Consider the following 19,610-nt stretch of genomic DNA (forward strand, 5'->3'; position numbering starts at 1 on the left):
AGAAACGATATATTTTTACATAGATATCCTTAAAGTTTCTAGACATTATAATATTTCTCATCAGATCCAGGAAATTTCTAAAAATTACAAGACGCGTTATCTACTGAAAAAAAATATCCTGGAAAAAATATCCTGGAAGCTAACTTTCCTCACCTGTGGCAATTTACGTTCCTGTCAGAAAGGTTGCATTTTAGAGAATTAACAAGGTTAAAAGGCAGCATATTTTAGTTATGGTGGTAACTGGTAAGTTAGGCTTTACTAAAAATTTTTTTTATAAATAACCTCTATATATTTTCTAAATATGATCATCCCTCTAATTGGTAATAAGTAATAATGTGAAGCTTTTAAAATAGCAAGCAGTAGCCGTAGGTGTCAAAGAGACAATTACAATGGCGCTTCCTCTACTAAACCACCTTCCTTGCCTTAAACGGTTGAGCGATTACGAACTTAAAGGTCACAGTCCATGTTTAATTCAAAATACCTGGCTAAAAAACAGCAGGAAAGTAATGAAATTTGACAGAGAAAATTCAATTAAGAATTAAAGCTTCCATGAAGTTAAGTTGACGAGGAGAGAATGTTCAGTCGAGAGTTGAAGTGTTAGTTTGGACAGACTGTCCCTCTTGAATATTTAGCGTAAGTAGATCATATTTATTTTTTTTCATTTTATTTTCGTACCTGTTTTTATTTTTTGTCTCTTTAGTCGAAATGAAAATTTTTTTTGAAATGGAGTGTAACAGTAACTTGAAACTAAAACAAAACGACCAAGTTTTTAGATAGTTAGCATGTCGGAATTGTACTTTAAAACCTTGTGAGGCAGTGACTTTTCGTTTCACCCCATACGTTTCATACCTTATAGGTTACAACAGCCACTGATTTAGTTCACGAATTCTCCGTGGAAACAGCCCAACGATTACCTTCCATGTGAGATGTTTTTATTTTTCTTGTGCCTCGCTTTCTGCTTGGAGGTAACCAGTCCGAAACCATGGAAGATAGCTGTTAACGAAAACGGTAAATAGCCCAAATTGTTTAGGTAAACATGATTACTCTTCGTATTGATAGAGCGTAATAAATTCTTTGTTCATCGTATTTTCCGGGTCGGCATGTGGTACCAGTTCTTTTAAACCGTACAAGGAAATAAAGGAATGAAAAATTTTTTCTTGAAAAGTTTTAAATATTATAATTTTTTATTAAATGTGGCACATGAGTAGGGTTGAGGTTCTTTCAGTATATTGACCGTTACTTGATTAATTCTTTGCTTCACGCTTCAAAATAAAGGCCGGGTGATTTTCATGAACGAGAGAACTTCAGCTCTCAGTTTCTAGTCTATTTCAATAGATTTGCATAATGCGACACAACTATTGATCTTAAAATTATGTAAGTGTTATAGGTAGGTTTGTAGAAAGTTTATAGGGAAACTGCCTTTTGCTTTTTCATTAAAGGATTCTCCCGAACAGGTTACCTTGTTAGGCTCAGGGGCGCATGCGCCAACTTTCAGCTATTTGTGTGAATCATCTGAAACGACGAATGTGACTGTTTGTAACTTACCCCATTTGACAGCCTATCAGGTAAGCTGATTGGCTCTTGTTCGCATGCGCACTGCCCTATTCTCCTAGACTACCGAGTCCAGTTGTATGAAGGGCGGATAAAACTATCCAACGGATAAATCGCTATAAGTATAGCGTTCCCCACCGGATAGAGATTTATCCAGTGGATAGCGTTATCCGATCTTCGAACAACTGGGGCCTATTGAAAAGTGCGCAACCTCAGCTCACATGTGTGCGACCTTTGCGTGTTGACACGTGTGCAACCTTTATTGACGCGTGTGCAACCTTCGTTCACCCGTGCGAAAAATTCCCAAGGGCGCGCACGACCTTCCTTCACGCATGGGCTTATAGGCTTAGGATTACACTCCTAAATTTTCCATCTTTAATCCTCATTTTAGATAACCCTGATGGCCTCAAAAAAAACACGATTTTAGATCAGATCGAAGAAGCAAACGAAGGTAAGACTGTGTTTCTCTGATCCAGCTTTGGTGTAAACAAAATGTTTAATATCATTTGTTCCACATCCACTCAGAGGACCACGTTGATAAGAAAGTCAAAAACATTTTCGAGGCTGACATAGAGTTGACTAAAAGTGACAGAGCGGGCGTGGACACCAAGAATCAGAACTCTAAAGATAATGCAGATGTTGATGTAGACAGTGTGCTTACCAAGCGCAAGGCCATCAGTTCCCGGCGACATCTATGGGTGACTAAGGAGGTACCTCTTGAGCTAGCGGTATCGGCAAGTAAGTTATCACAAATGACTTAAGAACCGGGCCAAATGAGGTAAAAGGGGAGAAATCGTTGGCGGTGATAAAAGTTATAACAACAAACTTATAACGTTTTTACTCCCCCTACAGATCAAAACTTATTCCCTCTGACGAAGGGCTTAAGTTCAAAAGTCAGCATTAGAATCTCTTTACAGTGAACAATTCACAGCATGAACTGAGTTGATAGAACCAGTTTTAATCGTTAAATACCGACATGACACCATAATATCTTTAGAAAATTATCCCCTTTTATCAGTAAAAAGACATTGTTATGTTTGCGCATGAGAACAATTTGTAACAAAGAGATGTAGGGCAATAGCGAGGAGAATCTATTTTCCGACTTTGGGAGGGAAAGGATTAAAAGGAGAGATGAGGAATGCTGGCCTGAAAGCGATTGTGAAATTCGTTTGAAAAAACACAAACCACATCCTTTTTTTTCTTAACCCAAACAGAAGATGGTTATAACAATATTAGGGCGGCCCTAGGCGAAATTCAGTCAAAATCGTGCATTCGATTCAGGATGAGGGACAAAGATGACGATAACTGGATACGTTTTGTTAATAAAAGCGGGTAAGTAGACCATTAGAGAATATTAGGAAAGAGACTCAGTCATTCTCAATTCACCTGGTCCATAGCAAGATATTTTTTGTGCCATAAATATTTGAGGAGTCCTACATGTCACGACTACAACGCCGGCGTAAACGGGCTTTCATTTCTCCTAAAAATTTGGCCAGTTGCGTGATGCATTTACCGTTTCTGGCAGTTTAAGATCATTTCCCCCCCTTAAGAAGAACATGCCTGTGAATGCAGCTTTGAATTCAAGTTGAAACTTGTCTAAACTACCGTTCTAGTTACCGTCCCAGCTATGGTTTCATAGAACTCGTAATTTTTTATTTTTTTTTAATACCTAGTCTTGCCTTTGGGCTTCATTGTTGGGCCTAACACTGAAAATTACGCAAGACTTTTGACGAAAATATAAAAAAGATCGTAACTGTGTTTTCATTTTTTCTGAATTCCGAAGAAGCAAACTTTCAGAAACGTTCTACCAAAGACGACTCGTTTGCCGTATACATTAACAAACCTTGTCATAGATAATTGCTGAAGCAGAAACTCAAGATTAGAATGTCCAATGGTGGAGTTTTTTACGAAAGCAAAATGGAACAAAATATCTTTCAGTCGACACCAGACTATTTTGAACACTTTAATCCACGAATCTCAACTTAGATGCTAGACACCACATACAGAAACTAGCTCTCTCATTCAACTACTGAAACACACACTTCAAAACTTCGTGGTCTCTGGTACACATTATGTCAGAAACACCGTTCAGTTATTCTCTTAGAAAAGTTTTCGTTCTTCAAAGAGTAGCACGGGAGTCCTTTCTACTAACTCCTTCCTCAAGAAGCCAAACACTGTTACGTCACTTTAGGGCATGCGCATTTGCTTTACAAAAACGTGTCGCGTTTCCCCCGTATACTGTCCACAGAAACTCGTTAAAAGAACATCTGTGAAGGATAACTCGCTTGTTTGAATGCTGTTTACGTTGTTATGAGCCAAAACATTCGGTTGCATGACGCTTGCATCCTGTCTGTCAGTTGCTTTTCACCAGTTGGCCGTCAATATGCCTCACCCGGAGCGCAGGAGCTGTCCATCGGTATAGGATGTAACCATAAGGGGATTATTATGCACGAGTTGCTGCACGCGCTTGGCTTCTGGCACGAACAGTCCAGGTCAGACAGAGATGACTTTCTTGAAGTGCTCTGGGAGAACATCCAGAAGGGTATGTATCTATGATTGGTTTGATCCTTTCACTCCCAGAAGTGACTTGTTGGTAATTCTACTTTATAATACCCGTGCGATGCTAGGGGGAAAGATCCCGAGAAAAGTAACATTATGGACAAGAAGTTACCCGTACTCTCTGGAGTGGCACCAAATGCTCAGATTTAAAATCTGTATGAAATGTGTTGCAGACAATACGAAAATTGCTATTGATAGGATAATACTAATAGTAGTAGCAATAATAATAATAATATTAATAACAATACCAAATAGTTATACAAGGCAGTTGTAGCAGAGACTCCCAGATGCCAATAGGATGCAGGACAATAGTGTTTACGCTCGTGCAAAGGGACGAGAGAAATAGGAAATTCACTTTTTATCGTTTATTTTTTTCCAGGGCAAGAACATAATTTTAACCGCTACAAACCAAAGGATATGGATTTCTATGGTGGCTCTTACGACTTTTCGAGTATTATGCATTATGGGAACTTCGCGTTTTCCAAAAACAAGAGACCAACCATGTTGTCTGTAAAGGATCCGACACTACAGTTCGGTCAAATCGCTGAACTGAGCCCAACAGATGTAATACAACTTAACAATGTATACGACTGTAAATGTGAGTGACTTCAAGAAAAATAAGAAATCCCAAGTACATTTGCAAACCAAAAATACACGACACAAAGTTCAATTACCTTTACATCACATCTATTTTGAAATATCACAATTTAATCACACAAATACAAATAATCACTACAGATGTTATAAAATTTGCATAGATTACTCTTTTAGTGTTGCTTCCTCATTGGTTGGGAAATGGATGCGATTTGCAGAAAAAAAAATTATGCAATTCGTGATTAAATCACATCGCTGAGAACTAATCAGATTGCTAGGATCACCAGTGATTTCAAAATGGGTGTAATAAACCCGGATTACAAATGACAATATGGACGAAGTCAAAGCTTGATTTATATGAAATATTTCAAAATGTTCGGTGCGTGACATAGATACTTAAAATGACGTATTGGATGGCACAATTACTTGATTGGTACACGTCTTACCCTAAGACTGGCTTGGAGCATCAGGTTTTTAAGAATGAAGATTGAAAACTACAGAGACTTCACCAACTGTTTTTGAACCTTTTTAAAAAATAACATTGCGTTGTTTTCATTTCTGAAAGCCGACAAAAGTCGTGGTTGGAGTAACTGGGGTAACTGGGGACCCTGTGACAAGAAGTGCACAAGGGAGAGAGAAAGATTCTGCTCAGCAAAGAAACTGGAAAAGTGTCCGGGAGCAACAAAGAGATACAGAATTCAATTGCAAAAGGGAAAGTGCCCTTTCAAGGAATGCTATGGTGAGTTTTGAAGCCTCCACTGAGGTGAAATCTGACAATAATTTTCGAAAGCTTCTTAGAGTCTATTGATTTCAATGATCATTTTTTTGGTTGGAATGTCTTCCTCTTATGTAGCTCCAATCCAAGGCCACTGGGGCAGGTGGGGTCCTTGGAGTCAATGCTCTCGGACATGTGGTCAGGGTTACAGTAGAAGGTCCCGGCAGTGCGATGACCCGAAACCTATGTATGGTGGAAAGTATTGCAAAGGAAATCTCGTCGAAATTCGCCCCTGTCAGTTAAAGAAGACATGTAAGTGAAAGCCCCATAAGACGTAGGGTACTTTCCAGCTGAGTGTTGAGTCCGGTGTTGCATCTACGTTTTGTTTTTCTTTGCCAGGGCCCTGTGGGTTTATTCTAAGTTCTCATGGGTACTTTAAATATTTTTCTTTGATTACTCTTATGACTTTCGTGGTAACTTTAGCTTTGGTTTTGAGATATCATATCTCTTAATCGTTTAATTCCCAAGATCTCATTAATAATTCTCCTTACTGTTTCCCATACAGTTCTTGTGACGTTAGTTGGGAGAATTTGGTATTGGATCAACTTGTAATCCCCTAGGGGGGAGATAAGGGGGAGGGGGAGGGGGAGATAAGGGGTGGAGGAGGTGGGAGATAAGGGGTGGGGGGGCAGGGGTTGAGATAAGGGGTGGGGGGAGGGGGGAGATAAGGGGTGGGGGGTGGGGAAAGGAGGACATGGGACAACTCACAGCTATTAGGAAGCCAGATTTCTTGTGGTCTGTTACATAAATGAAATGAAATTTGGAAAAAAGCCAGTTTGTGCTGAAGGTATCGTAGATAAGGCTAATCTGTTATTGACGTTCACAACTTATTTTTAGGTGGGTGGTAATGGAAAAGAACCTGGTAGTTTCCAAGCAGAGAAATGACCAATGGCTGATGTTTAATCAATTGAGTGCCAGTTAAGGAAAAACCAACCATGACAGTTATCGTGGTACTGTGGATTAAATAAGACAGACACACAAAGTTTTATCTAACCTATCCACCAGTCTAGGAAGAAGTAGACTCCTTTTAGTCATTATACCAACGACAGCTTGTTACCTAGGGTGCAATCAGCCACCACAAAAGAGCCCTTTTCAGAAATGGCCCGAGAAGATTACAAATGTAGCACAACAGACTCGAATGATTTAAGTAAGCATTTTCTCAGGATGGACAAACCGCGATGAGGTTGCTATAAGATAAAGAGCTTAACACAACGTGTTTACTTTTTTTTTCTAACTGGTGAAAAGTTCATCATTTTAAATAAACATAAATTTTTAGGTATATTTCCTTCTCGTTGATTTGTTATTTTTCGGATTTCATGATTTTGGATACTAACCTTATTGATAACCCCTTTTGAATGATAGAGTGCAATTTTATCCCTTTCATTTAAGGGAGAGAGGGTTTTTCCGTTTTGGGGCGTCCTTCCAATTGCTACTGGAAAAAAAAATAAAAAAAAATTAAAGGTTTTGTGTGAATCGGCCAGACACAAAGCGCCTATGTGGTGCTTTCTTATCTTTTTTCACCCGCGCGAGAAACGATTGCGTCAGGCTTAGGTTTTAGAAATAATTCAGCCATCTTCTTCATTGGCATTTTGGGAAGATTTTCTTTAAATGCTTTGACTAATTATCGTGAACTGATAGGTGTCCATTGTTTCCTATCAGCTAAAAAAAGACTTCCAAGTTGTGATATATAATTGAATAACAAAAAGCACCCGCAGGCACCTGTTACGAAACAAGTATACCCCAGTAGCGCGATTCAAGAAAATCTTTTACTAATTTGTGAATTACTTCAAGCGTCACCCGATAGCAAAAAAAAAAACACTAATCTACGGAATTTCTCCTCTGATTTCAAAGGTAGGTAGAGTTTTGATACCATTTGAATTTATTCATTTCATGAATAAGTTCTGGTTACTTTGCTTTCGCCCAAAGTGTGAAAAATATCGCCGGCATGTTGACAAAAAAATAAACACTTCATTCACATCCTGATAATATTCTTATCCACAACATATTACCACTTTATCAATGATAGAATGATGTTTAGGATCTTTCAGTTCCTTTGCAATGTTCAAGTATTTTGTTGAAGGCGCCAAGAACCATGTGATGATCGAGCAATGAACAGTGCTTGAATAAATGATAACTTGACACATGACAATACTAAGGGCATATTTAGTAAATAAACAGCATCTTCTTTTCTCTAAATTGCAGTATACAATAACTAAATGGCCTTTTATCTATTTCTCTCTTCGAGTGCTGTTTCTCTTCTCTTTTCCCTTTTTTTCATCAGCTTTGCTCCTCACAATTCTGTAATTATTCTTCCAGTGATGCTACTTTAACGAAAATGACTGTTTGATGACCTCTCATTCTCCTGCTGTACATCTGTTACAACCAATCATCTTCATGATTTTTTCCCTCCAGTGTGGACATGGTTATTAACGCATCTAACACCGTTTTGCACTGTTGATCGGCAGAAACTCTCCCCAAATGTAGGCAACAAGATAGCAAGAGGTCGATTGTGAAAAAAAGATGATTTGAAGCAGAAGAACCACTCCTGGCATCAGTTTGTGTTTTAAAAGATACATCCAATTTTTACTCCCGTTGATTAGCTAACCAAAATGTTGCTGGCAACATTTTTCTTCGGGATTGCTTTTTGTGTCTCGCATCCTCTGCATGGTGGGTTATTTCTTTTCAATAAATGACACAAGCATTGCTTCAGAATTTCATATCATCATATTTGACATGCAATCATGACTGAATCTTGCCCCCTTCGAACGACAGGTAAACCTAGACGCCACCACCTTGTTTTTGATGGAACGGACAAAACGGTTCCACAGAATCTGACAGATTCCTCCGTGGTAAATGAAATCGAGGAGATTAATGAAGGTACGGTACTTATGTTTAAAATGGTTAGTAACTGCATCACGATCTCTCATCCATTTCAGTAGAGCGTAGATCAACTCAGTATCACCAATCCAAAACCAAAATAATCACAACAGCCAATCATGACAGAGAAAAATCACACAAGGAACCCGTAACTAAACTGCCTGACACGCGGGAAAACGCCGGCGAGTAGCGTATGCAATTTGTTGTGATTTTGCATCTGATTAGTCGAGAGAGTCGCAGGAGTTTTACAGGAGTTTTTTAATGAGTGCATTGAAGCAAAACTGATGACACCAGGATTGCTATCCACTTTTCATTGAATATTGCCCTGTCATGCAACTAAGAAACCTTTTAAGAAGCACACAGCCAATTATTGACCTCACATTTTGTATTTTGTGTTTCTTCTTTGGCAGAAGAAAACAAGAATCTCTTCGAAACCGACATCAAACTCACTAAAAGTGACTTCGACCTGGTAGATACGAGTGAAACAGGAGATGCTAAGGGCGCCCAGGTTAAAGTCGAAAATATCGAGGAAAATGCAGAAAAAAGGAAAGGTGTGCGCACGCGTAGAAAGATCTGGCCGTCTAGGATCATTCCAGTGACGGCCACAGTTGCTTTGGGTGAGTGACGTTAAAGATGTTAATATCAGTTTAGGACCGAAAAAAGTGCCGTCTACAACCAATCAGATTCGTACATTTTGGTACCGGTAATGATAAGGTTTCTGTTCAATGTCAGTATATGAGCAACTGCGCACCCACTCTTCCCCAACGTTAACCCTAATTTGTTATCAGTTGACTGTTGTCGGGTTAAGGGAGGGGTAGGTGCGTAATCGTTCAGATACTGACATAGATTCAGTTTTTTTAACAGTTCTGTAAAAGTGCATCATTATCTCCTTTGAATCAGGTGATGCACTAGATAATATTCGAGCTGCCATGAAAACCATACAAGATGTGTCTTGCGTGCGCTTCAAAGATAAGAAGGAAGGAGATAAACACTGGATAAGGATGGTCAAGAAGAACGGGTGAGATAAAAGTGGATTTTAGGGACGGAGGAAACAAAACTCAGAGGTGTCTCACTCTAGGAGTATAAATACAATTCGAGAAATGTTACCCATAAAAATCCCCGGAATCCCCAGGATTTGGAGGAGACCTCAGATGACCATTCTTGAATCTTCAAATGAGTTGAGAGGGATTATCCTTAAAACAAGCTTTGTATGGGGGATCCAGTCTCCTAACGTAGTAACTCGGTTAAGTTATAGTAAAGTTAGGGAGAGAACAAGAGGCAGCTACGATGGATTTGTATTCCGGCATTTATGACAAGATTTACCTTTGTTAGACGTATTCGCGGTTGGCTCTGGATTAAAAGGTCGGAGTCGATTTCTGGGCTGGTAATTTTGTTCTTTCGTTGGGAAAGACATTTATTCTAGCGGTGCGTCTCTCCAACCGAGGAGTATAGGAAAAGCGATATGACAGGGTGACTTTGAAAAATGTTAGAGGCAACCTGCAGTAGACTAGCATCTCATTCCGGGCTAGCAGCAGTAACCCCCCTCTCCTCATGCTGCGGACACCATCCGGGGATATGTTGGGCTGGATTGGCCGCTTACCTCTCATGCAGACTTTAACTTTTACCCATAATTAGCGTTCAAGACTCAGATCGACCATATGAAAAAAAGAAAAAGAGAATTATCGCTTTTACTAAAAATCATTTTGTGTTGTCTCTTTAGATGTTATTCCGTTGTCGGCCGAGAGTATAGCGTGCCTGGTGCACAAGAGCTTTCCATTGGAGATGGGTGTAACAGTAAGGGAATCATACTCCATGAGCTCATGCATGCCCTCGGATTCTGGCACGAGCAATCCCGCACGGATCGGGACAAATATATAGCAGTACTATGGGAAAATATTCAAAAAGGTGAGAGAAAAGATTGAATTAACCAGCCAGATTTACTTATTTCAGTATCCTGTTTTCCTCTTGTTGTGAACTGGTTCTCGCCTCGTGTGACACTTTTGTGTTTTTCCCACATTTTAACGCCATCTGTAACTACTGCTGATCGTGAACTGACGGCAACTTGGATTCTTTTTGATAAATAAACGTCGGGATTTAAATAAGCGCCCAGGTGCTTATCTGAGAAAATACGGTATGTTTAATCAAGATAATGATATCACAGGTATTGATCTTTCCATATCAATTATTAAGAAACCTTTTGTCTACCATGCCCTTTCCCACAGGTCAAGAGAGAAATTTCAACGAACATTCCGTAAATGAAGTAGATTTTGCTGGTGGAATGTATGACTTTGATAGTATTATGCATTATGGAAACTATCTGTACTCCAAAAACAAAAAGATGACCATGGTTGCACTGAAAAATCCCAACTTGCTGTTCGGGCAAACACTAAAGCTCAGCCAGACCGACATTCTACAAATAAACGCCATCTATGACTGCAAAAGTAAGAGTTGAGTTTCTTAGAAACCATCATAACTTAATATCGCTACTTCCCTTTTTTCGTTCTATCTGTCGTTCCTCTCTTGTCTTGTGTCATAATTTTTAACGTGACATTTTAGGGTTATTGGTGTCACACAAACAGGTGAGTTACACCTCTGGCATTTATAATGGTTACCGAAGATTCTCTTCGGATCATATCAAAAACGTTGTCACTATGGTTTGATGGACACCGATTATAAAGGAAATTAGGGAAGTCAGCCACACCTAGAATGTTGTCTTCACGAGTCGAAATGAACATTTCTCGAGGGTATGAAACCCCTTTAAATATTTCACACTTATGCTTTATTTGAATTATTTGACAATTTTCAAACAGCTCCCAGTGGTCAGTGGAGTAGATGGACAGAGTGGGGTCCCTGTGACATACATTGCACAATGGTGCGTGAAAGGTTCTGTGCGGCAAAAGACAGGAAAAAATGCCCAGGGGTAGATAAAGACGGAATACAGACTGATATCAAACGTTGTGATTCTGAAGAGTGTAATGGTAGGATGATATAAATTTCTCTCTATCTTTAAGACTCATTTTTAAACATCTTTATTTTAGAAGAAGGAAAAGGCGTTTTGTAAACAAATAACTTTTTTTTTTCGCAAAAACTATGATTTGGTATACGCGTACGTATCGTATCCTGTAAAATACATCCTTTGTATTGACCTGATATAATGAAAGACTGATAAATGTAGCGGAACGAAAAATTAGAGACGACATTTTGCCGAAGAAATCTGCAAGAAAAAAATAACACCACTGCACGCCAGGAGACTGTCGGTTTAGAGTTGAATAATGAGCCATATATCACAGTGGCTAACCCAATCAAACTGTAGTATTTAACTATACGACATGAATCTGTTTGATTCCAGTCCCTTTAAACGGTCATTGGGGACGGTGGGCAGCCTGGAGCGGGTGCAGTGCCACCTGTGACAAAGGGTATCAAACAAGGTCCCGGCTGTGTGATGGACCGGCACCTCAGTTTGGTGGAGATATCTGCGAGGGACCGCTTGTTGAGGTACAGATGTGCAAAGGGAACAGACCTAAATGTAAAGGAAAAAAGGACGGAGCAAGTAAGTAGGATCAGGCTCATTTGTTGCTTCTTCTGGCTCTTTGATTGGTGGAGACAACACTCGCTATACGTTCTCTACCAATCAGATGCAAAATTAAAAGCAATCATGATTCCCATTGGCTCTTTTCAGTGATATCAAGCTTTATTCTGGTTGGTCGATGCGACTACTTCGGTTTAGGTGTTACGACACCCAGTCGAAAAGCGCTCCTTCAATGCTTTGACGTGATACCATCAAATACACTCATTTATGCATAAACGCGTTTTTCATCCTCTGAAACAGTTCCCTTCATTTCATGTCTCCTTCGAAGAACATTTTCAGAGAATTGCCTTGCCCTAAAAAGACTCATGTTCAGAAAAATATTGCTGCATGAAAAAATCGACGCCACCTCAAAATTCCTTTCCTCCATAACTTTGGTCTCATTCGACGATAACCGTGAATAACCCGGAGTTCATATCGGTCCATATGATAAATTTGCACAAATGTTAAAATCATCCACGTTTATCAATACACCACAAGATTACTCCGAGTTTCATACATTAGTAGAATATATGTACGAGTAGTTGAAAGGTGGGTCGTGATTCCACTCGATCCACTCGTTCACTCAGTGTCAGTAAGAGAGTAAGAGCCTATGTTTAGATACGCAACGAACTTTGAATACAGGAAGCCGTGATGTGTTGAGATTCTTTCCATATAGATGGTTTTTTGGTGAATTTACTTTTGATTTTTTTTGTCAGAAATGTGGCGCAAGCGAAAGAGAACGAGAAAAATCCTTGGGAAGAGAGATGGCACTTAAAAGGCTTTAAATAACATTATAACATTAGACGGAGAAACAAATTAGCTTATAAGTAAGATTTATTAAACCCTTCTGTCAGTTATACTGTTTTTTTGGAGTCTTTTAAAAGCTTTTTAAGTAAAAACTGAAAAAGAATGAATTTGGCTGCTTAGAAGTTTCGGTTTAGTTCATAAACAAGAGACGCAGCTCGTGAAGCAACAACAGAATAAAAGAATTTGAAACCACTTACTGCAGCTACAATAGAAACTATATTGGATAAAAGCACCCTTCATTGGTGTTTTCTTTTTAACAGAAATAACGCTAAGTAAAAATTTAAAACATTCTCCCCGTAAAGTATAAAACAACCCCCCCACACACAAGGTCTAAACTGCCAGAAAACTGCAGTCTTCCACTGATTTTTCGCAATCAAGGATTCGTTTTAAGACAACAGTTTGGTTGAAAGATTGCGCTTATGATATTTCGTAATGAAAATTCATCACTGAGACAGCATCTAAAAAACTTCTAAATCTAGTGAGATTCGTATTGTAACTTTTGACGGGTACACCTGCCATAATTAACCAAATTTAATCCTTTACAAACTAACATCAATCAATGCATCCTCTCTTGACTGTTCTCATTCGCTCAAATTAACAGCTTCTTTAGCTGGTGATCATTTCCTTTATTTTCGTGACCTCAAAGTGTAATTTAGGGGTCATACAGTAAGTAGAAACAGGATGCGTTAATCTGCGTAATTATCAAATCAGGCGATAATGTTAGCAGGAGAAATTTAAGCTCTTTTCCAAGAATGATGATAAATTAACGAAATTTTCGACCTAAACAACGTTGCTGAAAGAAAATATCACATGGTAATTTAAAACCTGAAAGAAAGCTCTTGTTTATATGTACTTTTTGATCGAAGTAATTCATAGATCATGATCTCTTTAATCTACCGTTTAATCTTCTCACTAAATAACATTATTTTATGGACTCTCTTCACGATCTTGTTTAAAATCATTGCGCTTGAAGTGTTCAGGTTAAGCACGTGTCGGTCTGCCATTCTTATCGACAAGAATGCAGCAAAGTGCTAGAAAGCGTGGAATGCACAGCGCGGAATTCTGGCGACCTCAAGGGAATGCCTGCTTTAAAACAAACCTCAGCCAAAGCCAAGATTAGCGGTCTTTCGACAGAAATGCACACACCGACCGGTAAGTCTACGAATTTGTGCCTTCCTGCCTTCCATTCGGCAATGTAACCTTTAGCTTACTGCCAACTCTACACTCGGCCAAATTGCACACAGCTCGTCGCTCATTGCTTCGTCCGACCTTTTCCTCATAACTTATTGTCGAAATGAAAATGGTTTAATATTTAGAAAGACAGAGGTCACTTATCCATTTACACTCTATCTGTTCGCCAGCTTTTTTGTTTGTTTGTTTGTTTTTTTAGAGCTTGTTTCCTCTAAAACTGAATTTTGCGAAGCAAGTCGCCCTAAAACCTAACGTTGTAAGATCATAAAATAAACACTGCGAACGGTTAGGTTAAAACCTTCCGAATAAACCTCGAGCAACTTCTGAAGCCAATGAAATTTCGGTAAAATACAATTTACGATCTATTCGAGGACAAGAAGTTTTCTAATAACAGATCGAAAATCGAAGAATTTTCAAAGATATTGTCTGGTACCCGAAGACGTCCGATCTATTCCGGAAATCGATAAATCTCCGACGACGTTGCCGTTCATTCGTAAATGGCCGATATATCACGATCAACCAAAATCCTCACTGTTCGTCCGAAGATCTGACCTATCACCCGAAGATGGCCGAAACATGCGAACGATTGTGCGACACTATCACCGGACAGCCAAAGAACACATGTTTTTAGCAGCAAGCAGGAGACAGGTGCCAACACAATGAACCCGCAGGTTGAGGTTTAAAGATTAAAAGAGATTTATATAAATTTTAAAAGACGAAGATGTCTGATGGACTTTGATGCGAAACAATTTCCTGAAGACTTTCTTCAGAGATGTTCCGAGGAAACATTGTGCTCGTATTCATCATATGGTTATGTGTCAAGTGTTTTCCCTTTGCTTCAGGTTAGTGATTTGCCAAATTTATTTGATCAGACAAAATAGAGAGCTGCTGTACTTTAAAAATCAGAACTGAACAACACAAGCAATCAAATTTCGCTAATCAAACGTAGAAACAATAATATAAGTGTTACAATTGTTTAAGTCTGGATTGGGAATTTGAACGTTCGCGGTAGTGATTTTTTGTTACCGCGTTAGTACATGCACATCTATCGATCACTGTGTTCATGCTCATTACGCTCAGTTGTGGTTCTATATGTTGTAACTGATAGTCACTCCTCTTACAGGCAATCCATCCATGAATGGAGCAGAGACAAAATCTATTGAATCAGAAAAGCCAGATGATGCAGTCTTGAATCACATAGAAGGGCTGAATACTGGTATGGTTCAATGATTTATAAACATCAGGCATCATGGAAATTCTTAATATCATATTCTTAGTAATTTCCTTAATTTCAGGTAAAAACTCAATGTAGCCATGTATGTGAAGCAGTTTTTTTCTTCAAATCACCTCAGAATTACAAATCTCTTTTCTGAATTTCTTGCCAAGTATTATATTTAAGTGTGCCAGTGAGTAAGTTCTTCTGGTCGTAAACCATGAGGTTTAAACGTATGGAAAAATGCTCTCAAGTTTACATGTTTCTGTGGTAAAAAGAAAGGAGAAAACGAAGTCAACACTAAACGGGATTGAGTGCACGGCCTAAAGATCATGCCAAAGAAATTTTGATTTTCATGAACAAACCAATGCCTTGTGAACATAATAGCTTTTCAAAGGATCAGTCAGAAATGAGGATTTGCTCTCAGCTCGCGAGACCAACCGCAGGACGAAATTGGATAAAACAAATTAATTTTCGTCTTTTACAGGTGTTAATGGCAGACTGTACGAGGCAGATATTGTTTTGACTAATGAAGATAAGCACCTTGTAGATCAACGAGAGGAAGGTGATGCAGATGGACCTGAAGGTGGAAATAACGTTATAAGGAGGAATGCTGTAAGAAACAGACAAAAACTGTGGAAAACCCGTGTTTTGCCGTATAGAATATCTCCAGCTCTGTGTGAGTCTTAAAGTGGCTGTGTATTGTTTTCCTGATAACCAACTAACTATATTATATCAGAATGTTCCAAAATCAACTTCCAACTTTGCAATCGCACAATTTTCACACGAGTTGACCTGGGGATTAAACTTTGGAATGAAGGGAATTGCAGGATGATAGCTTGGTACGTGGTAGCTCTTGTTACTTTTAACTTCCTACTTTTTAGATCGCGTCAAGAGTGTAATCATGGCAGCCATTAAAGAGTTCCATCGACACACTTGTTTACGCTTCAGGCGGAGAAGGAAAGAACCGCACTGGATCTATTTCGTGAAACGGCCTGGGTAAGACAAGGGAACAAAAATTGTGATTTTTATATCACTCATAACTATTTTAAAAGGTATCGATATTTGCAGTCGAGTCATTTGCAATCATATTAATTTGATATAGCGATCTTGTAATTATTTCACTTGATCTCATTGGTGTTTTGCTTCCAGTGAAGTTACTTAGTCAGCGGTTTTCCCGCAAAGGTAGCCAGGTAATAGGAGCGAATAAAGGCTACTCCTGTGTGGTTCTGATCAGGAATTTCCTATCAAACGCCATAGCCATCAGTCAAACGCCCCCAGCTTATAATTTTTTACCAGCCAATTCTCCCCCGCGTATAGATGAGGCTGACCACTTTAAAATACGCTATTGTATAAACTGAGTTTTGATGCAATGCATTTTACAGCTGTTGGTCGTCCGTAGGTCAGAAGGTCTCCATCCCAGGTCCCCAGCTTCTTTCCATCGGTCCCGGATGTGATAAGAAAGGAATCATAATGCATGAGCTTATGCACGCTGCTGGCTTTTGGCATGAACAGTCACGCACGGATCGTAACAAGTACGTGGAGATACTATGGGAGAATGTCGCCAAAGGTATACACTCTGACTCGCCGGCGAGTTCTCTGAGGTCAGACGTCTGCGCAAGTGCAAATATCGAAACGTGTAATTGTCTTAAGGGATGGCCCGACAATGGTTGATGAACAGGACTCGTGCTATCAAATAAACATTGTGTTCGAAAAGTCTCGAGTTTTTGTTCTCCCTACATTTGTGTCCTTTTAGACATTTTCCTTTCTATCGTAAATTTTTTGCGAGGGCGCTGTTTTCATCCTTTTTAAAATTTTGCATCAGGAGTTGGCGCGCCACTGACCAAAATTTGCGTATGCGTCATGTTTGACCGCTATCTTGTTCTCATTGGCTCACCTGGTTGAGCATCCAACCGCGACAGGGAATTCGAATGTTTCCGGGGGGAGGGGAGGGAGTTCCTCTTGGTCTTATGATTGTTACAATATTTAAGATCTCTCTTAAATGAGACTGATCACGGCATATTGCAATTCCTGAGTTTTGATTGGTTTACAGCACAAGGCATCTGAGCTCATATACCATAGACCAAGAATATGGTAGGTGCGAGTTTTACTTTCCATCTCAATATCACAGGTCAGGCCCATAATTTTAACAAGTACCCGCATGGCAAGTTGGACTTCCTGGGTGCTATGTACGACTTCCAGAGCCTGATGCATTATGGGAGTCGCGCATTCTCCAAGAATGGAAAACAGACTTTAAAACCCATCAAACATTCCGGATCGAAACTCGGCCAAAGGAAAGGTTTCAGTGAAACCGACATACAGCAGTTGAATGCGCTGTACGACTGTAAAAGTAAGTGTCAATTGAGTGTTTTTATTAAACGGGATTGCATTAGTTTTATCACTGAGCTTTTCGATTGAGTGTTGTAAATTTAGAACTAAAGTAATCACAGCAGCCAATCAGAAGAAAGTAAAATACCTCAATGAGCCAATGAAAACTCAAAGTTAAAACAAGCGAACCACGCAGAGCGCGAGAAAACGCTGACCATCAAGTCGTGATTGTCCAGTTGTGCATCTGACTGGTTAAGAGAGTGGTGCGATTTTTCTGGAACAAATACAGAGCGAAGTAAAGCAAAACCAATGCTGTCCCGGATTGCTTTCGATACTTGAACGAAAACTGCTCTAGTAAGAATTAATGATCACCGACTAAATTCTCCTTGTCAACACTTAAGGAAATGTATAGAGAACAGTATGGATAATATGCATACTGATGTTAGGATAGAAAGGGTTATTCCAGGCTGTGTATCTTCCCTCCTTTCTCTATTTCACTAGTTCATACACTATTTCACTCCTCTGTCATTTAGTTAACTAATAAATCAATTAAATCATTTATTTATGTATTCATTTATTTATTTATCTGTTTTAAAAACTCGAATAGGTGAAAGCTCTAAGGCGTGGAGTTCTTGGACAAAGTTTGGTCCGTGTAATGACAAATGTCAGAAGGTTCGTCAGAGATTCTGCACGACAGGTGATCGAACACGCTGCCCTGGGGCGGGCGCTTACGGAATTCAAAAGCAGCCAAGGACATGCTCGCTAAACGAGTGTTATGGTACGTATAATAGACAGGGCGGATAACCACAAGCTAGGGCTGTCATCGTTTTCCACGCTCATAAGGTGCTTAAAATGCCTCATATACATAGAAAAAGCTTTGATGTCGGAGACTGTTTACATGTCATCGTGTTTTGATTTTTAGCTCCCGTTCATGGCCACTGGGGCCGCTGGAGCTCTTGGTCTCCCTGTGGTCGAACTTGTGGGCCTGGCCTTCGCGCCAGAAGGAGGCTGTGTGACGATCCACGTCCGAGGTATGGTGGGAAAAGATGTAATGGAAGCAGCCTTCAAACTGAACGATGCACGAGACGCGAATGTTGACGGAACACTTAGAAAGCATTGAAAAAAGGTGATGAGACTGTCGATAAAAAGTCATTTGTAATAAAACTCCACCCCAAAAACAACTGGAATAATGATTTTTAAATATGGTGCGATGATTCAAAAAGTCGATCAATTGCACTTGTGAATAACGATTCGCGAACAACGGGGTAAGAGTTACATTCTGCACGGGGTTAGGCTCCTAAGGAGAATAAGACACCACCCACCTGGGGTTTTTCAGAACCTTATTTCCACTCTACCCTACCCCACAGGGGGTTGGTGTCTGGGCTTGCTCGAAGAGATTTTCCTCGTGTTCTTTGGTTTTCCTCTGCACGAAAGCTTGAAGGACTTGAACGTTTTTAGGAGTTTTGAGAGCTCTTCCTTGTTAAATGGGTAAATTATTATTCATTTTATAAGGGTTTCATGATCACTGACTTGAGTTTAGTCTTATCTTATCACTCTCGATGTCTTATAGCGTCGGTGAGTCTCGTTGGCGACTGATATCGATCTTGTTTAGTGTCTAATAATTTCAGGAAGTTTTAGTCAAATTCATATTGCGAATAACTCGCGCAAATGCCGGAATCAGCGGTCAGAATACGTCTACCATCAATTCACAAAACAACTGGCCTCCAACAAAGGTTTTGTTCGAAATGTTTCTGTAATAAATTGGGTCAATCCTAAAGCCATGACACCATTCTAGTTCGTTCTGTTGATATACGTGAGTTAATAGTTTTTCATCACCTATAGCTGCGCAGGTGTTGTATTTTGTAATAGGGTTCTAGTGGTGTTGACTCCTCCTGGTCGAACTACGGCCGGTAGCGCTTGTCATATTTCAGTAGCCCACTGAAAACGAGAGCGACCGAAGGCTGATAAAAGACCCTTTTTTCGCAATAAATTGTACATTTATTTTGCCGTCACATTTTATAATGGTAACCCATAGTGGACAAAATATTCCACCACTCATTTTTTGGAGTCGAAAATGTTTCGCTATTTTTAAACATCCCTTCTCAATCACTCGCGTAGATTATTGATCATGAAAATTTCGAATAAAA

General features: G+C 39.5%; 3 protein-coding genes across 4 annotated transcripts; all 3 read left to right on the forward strand.

Annotated features, from left to right (window-relative positions):
- The first annotated feature begins 532 nt into the window (after nucleotides 1-532).
- Nucleotides 533-6,709, forward strand: LOC131778354 (astacin-like metalloprotease toxin 1). 2 transcript variants are annotated; one of them, XM_059094774.2, is made up of 10 exons: nucleotides 533-633; nucleotides 857-1,008; nucleotides 1,943-2,002; nucleotides 2,077-2,289; nucleotides 2,766-2,883; nucleotides 3,909-4,093; nucleotides 4,490-4,708; nucleotides 5,270-5,443; nucleotides 5,558-5,731; nucleotides 6,317-6,709. In XM_059094774.2, the coding sequence occupies exons 2-10, from the start codon at nucleotides 927-929 to the stop codon at nucleotides 6,325-6,327; spliced, it is 1,236 nt and encodes a 411-aa protein (XP_058950757.1). In that variant the 5' UTR covers nucleotides 533-633; nucleotides 857-926; the 3' UTR covers nucleotides 6,328-6,709. The 2 variants fall into 2 exon arrangements, with proteins under 2 accessions (XP_058950757.1, XP_066027438.1); XM_066171341.1 differs by lacking the exon at nucleotides 5,558-5,731.
- A 1,244-nt stretch (nucleotides 6,710-7,953) lies between these two features.
- LOC131778363 (zinc metalloproteinase nas-4-like) lies at nucleotides 7,954-12,761 on the forward strand. The gene is made up of 9 exons (XM_059094786.2): nucleotides 7,954-8,146; nucleotides 8,252-8,356; nucleotides 8,767-8,973; nucleotides 9,257-9,374; nucleotides 10,077-10,261; nucleotides 10,579-10,797; nucleotides 11,167-11,334; nucleotides 11,706-11,906; nucleotides 12,641-12,761. The coding sequence occupies exons 1-9, from the start codon at nucleotides 8,089-8,091 to the stop codon at nucleotides 12,697-12,699; spliced, it is 1,320 nt and encodes a 439-aa protein (XP_058950769.2). The 5' UTR covers nucleotides 7,954-8,088; the 3' UTR covers nucleotides 12,700-12,761.
- A 1,895-nt stretch (nucleotides 12,762-14,656) lies between these two features.
- Nucleotides 14,657-18,586, forward strand: LOC131778339 (hatching enzyme 1.2). The gene is made up of 8 exons (XM_066171604.1): nucleotides 14,657-14,764; nucleotides 15,046-15,138; nucleotides 15,623-15,814; nucleotides 16,020-16,134; nucleotides 16,521-16,705; nucleotides 17,267-17,485; nucleotides 18,071-18,241; nucleotides 18,386-18,586. Exons 1-8 carry the CDS (start codon nucleotides 14,695-14,697, stop codon nucleotides 18,559-18,561), a joined length of 1,221 nt encoding a protein of 406 aa, XP_066027701.1. The 5' UTR covers nucleotides 14,657-14,694; the 3' UTR covers nucleotides 18,562-18,586.
- The last annotated feature ends 1,024 nt before the right edge of the window (nucleotides 18,587-19,610 follow it).

Source organism: Pocillopora verrucosa, chromosome 8 (assembly GCF_036669915.1).
Source record: "Pocillopora verrucosa isolate sample1 chromosome 8, ASM3666991v2, whole genome shotgun sequence".
NCBI lineage: Eukaryota > Metazoa > Cnidaria > Anthozoa > Scleractinia > Pocilloporidae > Pocillopora > Pocillopora verrucosa.